At 58.7% G+C, this 9872-nt stretch overlaps 1 protein-coding gene across 2 annotated transcripts; it reads right to left on the bottom strand.

The window, feature by feature from the left end:
- Positions 1-7459: 7459 nt before the first annotated feature.
- DLX2 (distal-less homeobox 2) lies at positions 7460-9542 on the bottom strand. Of its 2 annotated transcripts, none has more exons than XM_039696087.1 (3): positions 9108-9542; positions 8722-8909; positions 7460-8453 (listed from the first exon to the last, which is right to left on the bottom strand). In XM_039696087.1, exons 1-3 carry the CDS (start codon positions 9430-9432, stop codon positions 8139-8141), a joined length of 828 nt encoding a protein of 275 aa, XP_039552021.1. In that variant the 5' UTR covers positions 9433-9542; the 3' UTR covers positions 7460-8138. The 2 variants fall into 2 exon arrangements, with proteins under 2 accessions (XP_039552021.1, XP_039552102.1); XM_039696168.1 differs by having other exon boundaries at positions 8722-8906.
- Between the last annotated feature and the right edge of the window lie 330 nt (positions 9543-9872).

The following is a 9872-nucleotide window of genomic DNA, read 5'->3' as shown; positions in this document are numbered from 1 at the left end:
TGAGGGGGAAAGAGAGAGAGAATTAAAATTAAAAAAAAAAAAAACAACCCACAAAAGAAACCCAAGCAAACAAACAAACAGGAGGTCTCTTGCCCATCCAGCCATTAGGACGCTGCACGGTAGCTCGGTGCAGGAGAGCACAGATGTGATGCGGGCCGGTTCCCACCGCTGACAGCTGACGGAGCGGCCCCGAGCACCGCACAACAGCCTGGGAGCAGAGCGAGCGCCGGCCGCGGCTTTGTGGGACAATCAGAAAAAGATGTCTGGGGGGCGGGGAAGCCCTCTCCTCTGTCCTGTCTGTCTGTCTGTGTCTGTTGAAATGTAGGTCATTTATTTACTACCCCGATCTGACCGTCTCTTAAATTGCAAGGGGGAAGGAAGCTGTACAATTTACCAGAGCTTCTTTCCCGCGACATTTTCTGTACCTTTCACTGTCCATCTGTATATTTTTTGTTGTTGTTAAAAGGGGAAGACAGGGGGTTTATTTATTGATTTAAATTACCACTATGAGAGTGCTAGAAACAAACTCAGCTTGCTGAGTGTACTGCTTGGACGCACAGTTTAAACAAAGCCACAGACGGTCCGTCGTCCCGTTCCCCCCTCCTTCTCCCCGAGTAAATCACCACGAGGGAAGGATGCGATTTTAACTTTTACAGTAACTTTTATACTTCGCTGGTGTGGAAAATTTTGATCCGAGTGATTTGCATTTCTCAAGTATTTAACAAAGGAAATAAATGCACATTGTTTGGTACTCTGAAGTGGAATTGCAGCAGCTGCCAGCGCTTTGCTGAGGTGAAGCAAGGCGCAGAGGACGGAACGACAGCCCGGAGGGCGGCGGGGGGGACCCACCGGGAGCGTGGCCTCCCCGCGCAAAGTCGGCCCGAAGTTGAAATGCACAAATCGACGTGCAGGAGCTACTCGCTGTACATATTTTATTCTTAATTATTATTATTATTATTATTATTATTATTATTATTGTTCTGTAAACATGTTGCACAAATTTAGCCTTTTTAATTATTATTATTATTATTTCTGTTCTGTTTCGTGTGGCTGTAAAACATGATGCTTTGTGTACTGAGATCTTGACATTTTACTTGTGAATTCGGAAAATGTGATAAACTGAGCTCGGCTGTGTTTAGTGTTCTATATGTCAAAGTTTAGTTTTATATTGAGAATGTTAACTTATTGCTTTGTATCTGGGGGAGGAAATGAAAAAAAAAAAAACAAAAACAACCCACACAAATCTTTGTACATAAGTTATAAAGTTTCTTTGAGACAGTAAAATTATGATTTGGAAAAAGAGACACGCGTGCTCCCTGTCCCGTAGCGCGGCCGGCCGCGGGGTCCGGGCCAGCGACGCGCCCCGCGGCGGGACGGCGGGGGCCGGAACCGGGAGGCGACACGGAGGAGCGACGCGGCCCGGACAGGACAGCCTGTCCCCCGTGCGCCCAGCGGGCCCAGTTAGGATCGGGGGACCCTCGGCGGAGGCGCCGCTCGGAGCCGGGGGGAAACGGGAGCAGCTGCCGGGACGGGAAGGGGATGTGGTCAAGCCGGGAGAGCCCCGGCCCCCGTCCCCTGCCCTCGCATCCCACGGGAGGCGAAGCTGTGCCGGTACCGCCGCGGTCATGCAGCCCTGGGTGAGCCGTGCCCGCTGCCCGGGCTGGCGCAGCCCGCGGCTACTGCTGGGGCGGGTAACGCGCTGCGGAGCGGAGGGAGCCCGCAGGGCTGCGCTCGGCCGGCTGCCCGTGCGCATCTCTGCGCGCCGGCTCCGCGGGGGAGCGGCTGTGCAGCCCGCGGGGGCCGCGCTCGCTCGCCCCGCGATACGCACCCGCTCCCCAGGGCGCGCAGCATCCGCCCGAGCGCGCTCCCGCGGGGCTGCGATGCCGCACGGCAAACGCGCCGCAGCTCCGCATTTCCCGCAGTGCCACGGCCCGAGTCTCCGCAGCGCCCCAGGACCCACGCGGCTCCTGCGGCGGCTCTGCCGGGGACCAAACGCCTTTGGCCGGGCCAAAGAGGGGTGGTCAAGCAGCTCGAAGGGCTTTAAAGATATATTAGCTTCTCCTAATTTAATAACGTCTTACTAACAGTTCAAATAGAGAAATTATCAGTTTTCTCTCAGCGAGGCGGTCTTGAGTTAGAGGCTATTATAATTGTACATTTGAAAATGTTAATCTCAATACAGGCCTAATTAATTCTGCCTTGTTGCTGACAAGTAGTTCATCAAATATCTGATTCGAAGATTTTCATAATGAGGATATTAATTAAACTATGAATAATCCAAAGGTGCTTATATTGAAACAATACCTCATTACAATGATTAAGCCCTGATTTCGAATATTATACCTTTACCAATTGTCACCCGGCAAATACAACCTTACGGATGTGCTCGTAAATGGCAAAATGTAATTTTGGGATATATTTTTCCTTGTTGGGGAAAAAAAAAAAGTGCCCCTCATTTTCAAACACTTCTGAAATAGGTTACACACAGCTTAATGATGATCAAAATGACTCTTTTCTGCAAAAAAAGACCCCAAAGTGCGCGTACAGCTGCAAACCCAAGAGGGTCAGCATCATTTCACTGTATTCTCTTCTTGATTACAAGCCGAGCCCATCAAACACAACATAATTACAGTAATTTCAGGTTTATTTATTCTAATGCAGTTTCCCCATCTCTCTGGTAATTATGAGCAATTTTTTCGCCCAGGGAATCTTTTTGCATTAACAAAAGAGATAACGCACTGAAAGCCAAATTTGCTGTGCATTGAGAAAAGCGAAGAAAAAAAAATAAAATAGGTGCGAGCTGCCATCTCTGCAATTCTCCTATATTGGAGCTCTGCAAATTGCTTGCAGGTGTATGGAGCAGAGCTGTCAATAGGAAGGGGCTTCCAAATTAGCAAATGCACAATGTTGAAGTAATGAAGACAGACTTAGCAAAATTGCCAAACAACAGATACCTCTTTAATATCTTCCACCCAAAAAGAAAAAGGGAAAAAAAAATCCCCTTGGAGTGTCCCTGCGAACCCCCTTGAATAGCTGGGGATGTTGTACATGTGTCAATCTAATTGCAGAGCACAGAGCTGCCCCTGAAACTAGAAAAAAATCAAATATCAGAGCCCAAGCCGGTTTGCATTCGGAATTTGCTCCCTTCGTTTGACAGAGGGGGATAAGAAATCCCCGCCGCCGCCCGCTCCGCTCTCCCGCTGCCGCCCTCCTAACCCCGCTCCTGCCGCCACCGCCACTCTCATGCCAGTGAAAAAGTGCCATGTCCCCCTCCGCACCGGCGCCGTTCCCCCCCGCCTCCCGGCCCGGCACCGGGCAGTATCGCTCCCCTTCGCAAGGAACCGACAAACGCACACCGCGAAACCACGGCCGAAAACGAGCGCGCACGGGCGCCGGCAGCCCCGGCAGCGCGGCGGTCCCGGGCGGCGAGTGCCCCCGCGCTGCGCTCCGCGCCTCCGGCACGGCTCGGCCCCGCGGCAGCCCCGCCGCCCGGCCCGCCGCCCCGCTCCCCTCCTCGCCCCGGTGCCGCCGGCGGGCGGTTTTGCGGGGAGCCTGGGTCGGCGGAGCCGCCGCCGGTATTTCCCCCCTCTCCCGGCCCGCGCCCCGTACACTCACCTACCCCCGCGAGAAAGGAGCCTGTGTCGCCACCCTTACCTTCCGCCTCAGTCCCTGAGGCTCTGGGCACAAGTCTTTGCTTTACAACAAACCAAAGGACCGAACGCGGCTTTTTGCTACGAAAGTTAGAAGAACGAGAGAGTGTGAAAGAGAGGGGAGAGGATCGGGGAGGGAGAAAGAAAGCGAAAAAAAAAAAAAAAAGAAGCCGAGCACAATAATAATATCCTGAGAGTGCAAATGTGGATTGAGATCCCCCAGAGATGCACATGCCTCTGAGCGCAGCAGCCTTTTTGCAGCTCTGCTCTTGCAGAATATGACTGAAATTTTCTGCTATATAGCCTCTGTCTTTATAGCTGATGAAAAAAATTGCAGATTATTAGCATAAATGTTTACTCTTCATTACGCTGATGACATTGTGCACTCGAGATCTTGGTAATCTTTGGGAAAATTATGAGTAATTTTTAAAAATTTTAAAGCAGCAGCAGTTACCATGCAATTCAGGCTAATTCTGCGTAGGCTCCGAACGGATATAATTATCGAGGAGTCAAGATGTTATGCTAAAAACTATGCATTGATATTCCCATTTATTATGTACATACAACTTTGACAATGTTGATGCTTGAAATAGCAGGAAATTGTCTTGCGCAAAAATTACAGTCCATATTAGGACATGTGAAATTGCGAAGAATTATATAGTAATTGCAGGCTTTCAGATGGGAGAGCCAGAATGCTCAAACTAGTGCAAATGTGGATAAAATTACAGATCAGAGCAAAAATTAGGGAAAAAAGGGGTCTGGGATTTTTCAAGTTGGCTATAGGATTCCGGAAGTGTCTAATGCCACATGATTGCTGCAGCTTTAGGGGAGACATTCATGCCTCAAATAACTCCTTTTGCCAGAGCCGCTTTAATTGAATTTCTCGTGCTTTCTCTTTTCACCGGGCAAATGAGTAAATTGCCTCCCCACGGTACGAGCCCGGCCGGCCCCGCCCGTGCTCCGGGGGGGCAGAGGGTGCCCCCTCGGCCGGGCGGCTGCCGTGCCGCCCTCCCGGACCAGGCTGGCCGCGGACCCGTCACTTACCCCGGCCGCCCCCCCGGGACCGGCCCCGCTCAGCCGCTCCCCCGGCCCGGAGCCGGGACCAGGCCCGGCGGGGGGCGGGAGGGGGAAGCTCGGCGCTGGGACGTGGGGTGGATTCGTCCCAGCCCCGCCACCCCCAGGCTCCCTCCTCCGCTCAGCAGCCCTTCCCGGAGTGCTGCGGAGGCCGGGGCATCTCTCGCCCCCCGGGTATCCTGCTCCCCGCGACTTTGGCCGGCTCCGGGAGGCCGATGCGGGTGCAACTTGTGAGGGGGATTATGGCTCTCAGCGGTGCTTGCCCCGTCCCACGGGACAGGAAAAGAGCGGAAGAAAACAGGTTACAAACACACGCATGTCTCTATACATATGCATCTGCTGCACCGCGCCTCTGCATCCGCTGCCGCCGGCCCCCGCACGGTGTGAGCCGCTTCTGGCATGCCAACAGCGGGGGAAATACGGACCCTGGGAGGGCTCTGGGACACACGGGGATGCTGAAGGACGAAAAACCCCATCACACACACCAAGTGCGGACAGCCCAAAGAGGACTGCTACCAGCAGACAACAAATAAATAGTAATAAGTATATTAAAAATTACTAAATAACAGAAAGAAAGCGCGGAGGCTCCCATACTGGGTGTGCTGTGTTCTGCTCCCCGACCGCTGATAGCGTTCCCCCGTTGGGCAGTGCCTGTCCCAGGGACCCCATGTAGCTGTCGGCATCCTGCCAGACCCCACGGAACCGAGCAACACCCCGCACCGCGATGCTACATCGGATTGGAGACACTGGGCCAGGAGAGACCGGGGCGCAGACGTTTGGGGGGAGCTTTATTTAATTGCGAGAAGCGCCTGTGAAAGCGGTGGGGCAGAGGGACAGCGAGGGAACGGGAATCATCTCCGTCCCGACGGCTTCCTCATGCATCCCGGACTAGCGATTTAGCAAAACTTGTCACCTGCCAAAGGGGTGCATCCCACTTTCCTCCCCTTCCTCCCCCCCTTCGTAGCCCGCGGAAACACCGCGCTGCCGGGAACACAGCTCCTGCTGGACCACGGGGCGTGGGCTCCGCGCTGCTGCTCGCCACGCGTGCCGCCCGCTCCGCGCTCGCCGTCCCAGCGCTTCGCCGTCCGCCAGCGGGGAAGTTTCTTCTCCCCGGTCCGAGCGGGCGACTGAGGCCACTGCCACCAGCGGCCCGCGGCCGGCAGGAGGGTGAAGGAGGGGAAAGATATGGGGTGAGTCGGCCCCGCTGTTTTTTGGGACAGCTCTGGACTCTCGTTCCCGTCCTCACCGCCGGGTCAGCGCCGGCGCTGGAGGGCAGCTGCCTCTTTCCCCTTTGTTTCTCCCACTCCCTCCTCTCGCTTTCTTTGCACCCGACTCTTGTCTTCCAACATGCCCCCGTTATTCTTCGCTTTTCTTCACTCCTCCTTCGACCCCCGCCTCCCCTTGCCCCTCAAGCTTTCCCCAAGCTCTCAGAAGCAATCTGCCCTCCCGCTTTCCCCCCTTCTTTCCCCCTCCTTCTTTTCCCCCTTCTTTCCCCCCTCCTCCCGACGTGTCTCCTTGTGAGGCCGCCCCCCTCCGCCTCCTCCAGCTCCGCCCGGGCTCCTCATGCCAAGGCCTGTCGGAAGAGCCTCGGCCAGGCTGGCCATTCCCGACCCCAGGCAAGCTGGCCCGAGCCTTCTTGTCTGCAATGGGATCTTCATCACGGCTCTCTCTCCGTGTCCTCTCCAAGAATGGTGGGGTCCTCTTGGTGATGAAGGCCAGAGATTCCTTCTTTCACCCGCTTTTCCGTCTCCAGGGATGCAGCCCTCAGGGTTACAGCCGGGGGGGCACAGCCGGGAGGGGGCATCCCGAGTGGGGCGGCCCCGAAGGGTGCAGCAAAGGTCATCAAAGTGAGGGTTCAGCTCAGAGAGGGGAAGAGAGCATTCCAGAGGGTACATCCTGGAGGGGTCCAGCCCTCGAGGGATACATCCCATGAAGCTGCGACTTGGAGGGGGTGCTGCCTGGAAAGGGGTTACAGCCTGAAGGGATGCTGCCCCCGAGGATTTCAGCTAGGCGGGATGAAGCTGAAGGGCTGCATCCGAAAGGGGAACATGTTGAGGGGTTCAGTCCTCAAGGGGCACATCTCAGAGAGTCCCGTCGGTGCCTCCAGCACTCGAAGCACCCCAGAGGGGCTTGGGGCAGCCACCAGCTCTGGCCCAAGCAAAGACCCCATGCAGGTTACCGGCTTGGCTGCCATTGCCAGAGGGACAAGGCGAAATGCCTCTGGCTCAGGGCTGCGCCCGAGAAGCAGCTCCAGGACTCCTACGAATCCCGGGCATGGCCCTGCCCCAAACCCCTCCGGACAGCCATGGGAAGCTGTGAGACGGCAGCAGTCTGTCCCGGGTGAAATGTCGCTGGCGCCAGCAGGCGGGAGAGGGGGAAGGGGGGGCGGCTCTGGGCTGCTGCAGGCAGCGCTGAGTGATTCATGGCCTCGCCAAGAAGACTGTCAGGGGCGAGATTTTATTGTAGACGGGAAAGAGGGAAGGAGGAGGGAAGTTGCAGGCTTGCGGCAACTGTTACAACGGGGAGGAGGTGGAGGGGACGCGTCTCTTCCTCCCAGCGAACGCCCGGGTCCGAATGGACACGCTCAAATTTCCCCATCCCCCAAAAACTCAGCGTGGGCACCATGGAAACAATAATTTATTTAAATACTCTCTGCTTATTGTAAAAGAAACATTAACGAGTGTATAAGTTTTCCATAATAAATAACCAAAAATACAGTGTTTTGTTTTTTTTTTTCCACGACGCTAGACATCAAACAGATCAGGGCCATGTCAGTAGCTAGGTTGCCGGCGGGGGAAGAGCGGAGGGAGGGTGGAGAGGAGGGCTCGCTGCGGCTGGCGCCCGACGCGGGGAAGCCCCGTCGGGGCACGGAACCAGCCCAGAGGCAGAGCACGGGCGGGAGCCGTGCCGGCACTGCCGCCTGCGACCGGCCCCCGCCCCGCCGGACGGCTTCGTTCACGGCTAAAACGGATACCTTAAACACGGGAGGCTTCTGTTTTAAATCTACATATAAAAATTATTTATCTTTTTTTTTTAATCATTTTATTTTTTTAATCCCCAACATCAAAGTGAGGTTATCCGCAAAGGCACCTGTCAACTTTAAAAAAATAAAAAGTAAAGTTAACCAGAGTTCTGCACCGATGGTTTGATGAAAACGCCGGGGAAGAGGAGGAAGATAGACGAAGAGGAAGGAGGAGGTGAGCACTTGTTTCGCAGCGTGGCTGTTTTCACGGGAGGGAGGGAGCACCCCACGGGGCCGAATGTACACGGGCCCCGCCGCCGGCGGCAACGGGGCGGCACGGGGCGCGGAGCAGTTCCTCTCTGCCGGGACGGCCGCGGCCGGAGCCAGGCTTCAGCAAAACACCAGCGCTGCACGTCGGTGCGGCCCGCGGGCTCAAGTCTCTACTACAGCGCCTAGAAGATATTGCCGCTGCCGTGGTGATGCGGGGGCTGCGTCGGCTGCGGGAGGGGAGCGGCCGCCGGCAGGTGCGCCGGGCCGCCGGGGGCCGGCGGGTACCACGAGTAACTGCCGAGGAAGGCGGCGGCGGGGCTGGGGCTCGCGGTGCCGGCGCCGCCCGCGGTACGTGGGTGCGGAGCGAAGTCCCAGGCGGGGGGCGAGGAGGGAGACGGTGGTGAAGAACTGCGGCGGGGAGGCGGCTCCGCTGGGATCTCTCCGCTTTTCCACATCTTCTTGAACTTGGAGCGGCGGTTCTGAAACCAGATCTTTACCTGCGGGGAAAGGGGAGTCAGGCGGCCGCTGCCTCTGCGGCGCCTTCTCGGCGCCCAGACCGCCCGCGACGGGGCAGGGACGCGCAGCTTTCGCAGCCCCGAGCACTGCCGGCGCTGCCTCAGCGGCGCTGCCGCTCCGCCTGCGCTCCCACCCCGGGCCGTCGAGGCGCCGTGGGCCGGCCTTCCTCCCACGCTGCACCCGACTCCGCGGAGGGCGACAGGCCCCGGCGGGGCGGGACGTGCCCGGGGCCCGCGGCGGAAGCCTTACCTGCGTCTGGGTGAGGCCGAGGGAGGCCGCCAGCTCCGCTCTCTCGGGCAAGGCGAGGTACTGGGTTTTCTGGAAGCGCCGCTGCAGAGCTGCCAGCTGGAAGCTGGAGTAGATGGTCCGGGGCTTCCGCACTTTCTTCGGTTTCCCGTTCACGATCCTGATCTCCGGCTCGCAGTCTTCCTTCTCTGCTGCGGCAGAAACGGCAACCCCAGTGAGGCGAGGCGCGCCCGCCACCTCGGGCCCTGCTCGCAGCTCGGCATCACCGCCCTCCCCGTCGGGGCGACCCACCGGGAACGAGCGCTCTCCCGGCCCACCCCGCGTCCAGAGCCCCGATCGCCTCCTCGCCAGGCTCACCGAGCCGTCCCCCGCGCGGGGCTCGGACGTACCAGAGTCATTGTTGGCCGGGGAGGCCCTGCTGCCATAGGGCCCGTAGGAGCCGTAGGCGCTCCCGTAGCCCACGTCGTAGGCGGCCTTGGCGGAGTAGGGGGCGGTGCCGCCGCCCGCGTACGGGTAGGAGCTCACGGGGCCGTAGGGCGGCCCGCCCGCTGCCCCGTGCTGCTGGTTGGTGTAGTAGCTGCTGTCGGTGGCCGTGGAGACGGGCAGCGTGGGGGACTCCTGCGGCTTGTGCAGGCCGCCGTGCTGGTGGTAGCTGCCGGCGGAGATCTGGCTGGTGTGCATGTCCGGCATCAGACTCTCCAGCACCCCCGTCATCCCGCGCCCCCGCCCGCCGGGGCACGGGTCGCCGCCCCGCGGGCGTCCCCACCGGGGACAGGCGCTCAGAGCCGCGGCACCATGCCCGCCGCGCTGCCCGGGGCGCTGCAGCCGCGCTCCCGCCGCCGCCCGCGGGACGGACTCTGCGCGCCGCGCGCCGCCGGGACGGCATTTAACACCGGTCACGTGGCGCGCCGTACGTCACCTAGCAACAGCCAATGCGGAGCCCGCCCGCGCCGGCGCCCCGCGGGCTCGCGGAGCGCGGGACGGGAGCGGCGCCGGGCGCGGGGACAAGCGGCCGCGGGGACCGGGACCTTCCGTCGTGCGGCTCAGGCTGCTGCACCTTTGGCTGGACGGGGCGGTCCGATCCGCGCCAGCGAAGGCTTGACCTGGCCGCTTCTGCCGTGCTGTGTCTCTGGTGTGTGCCCCCGCCTGGCCGG

Source organism: Passer montanus, unplaced genomic scaffold (genome assembly GCF_014805655.1).
Source record: "Passer montanus isolate IOZ18808 unplaced genomic scaffold, ASM1480565v1 scaffold1, whole genome shotgun sequence".
In the NCBI taxonomy this organism is placed as follows: domain Eukaryota; kingdom Metazoa; phylum Chordata; class Aves; order Passeriformes; family Passeridae; genus Passer; species Passer montanus.
This window is presented reverse-complemented; position numbering and strand designations above follow the sequence as displayed.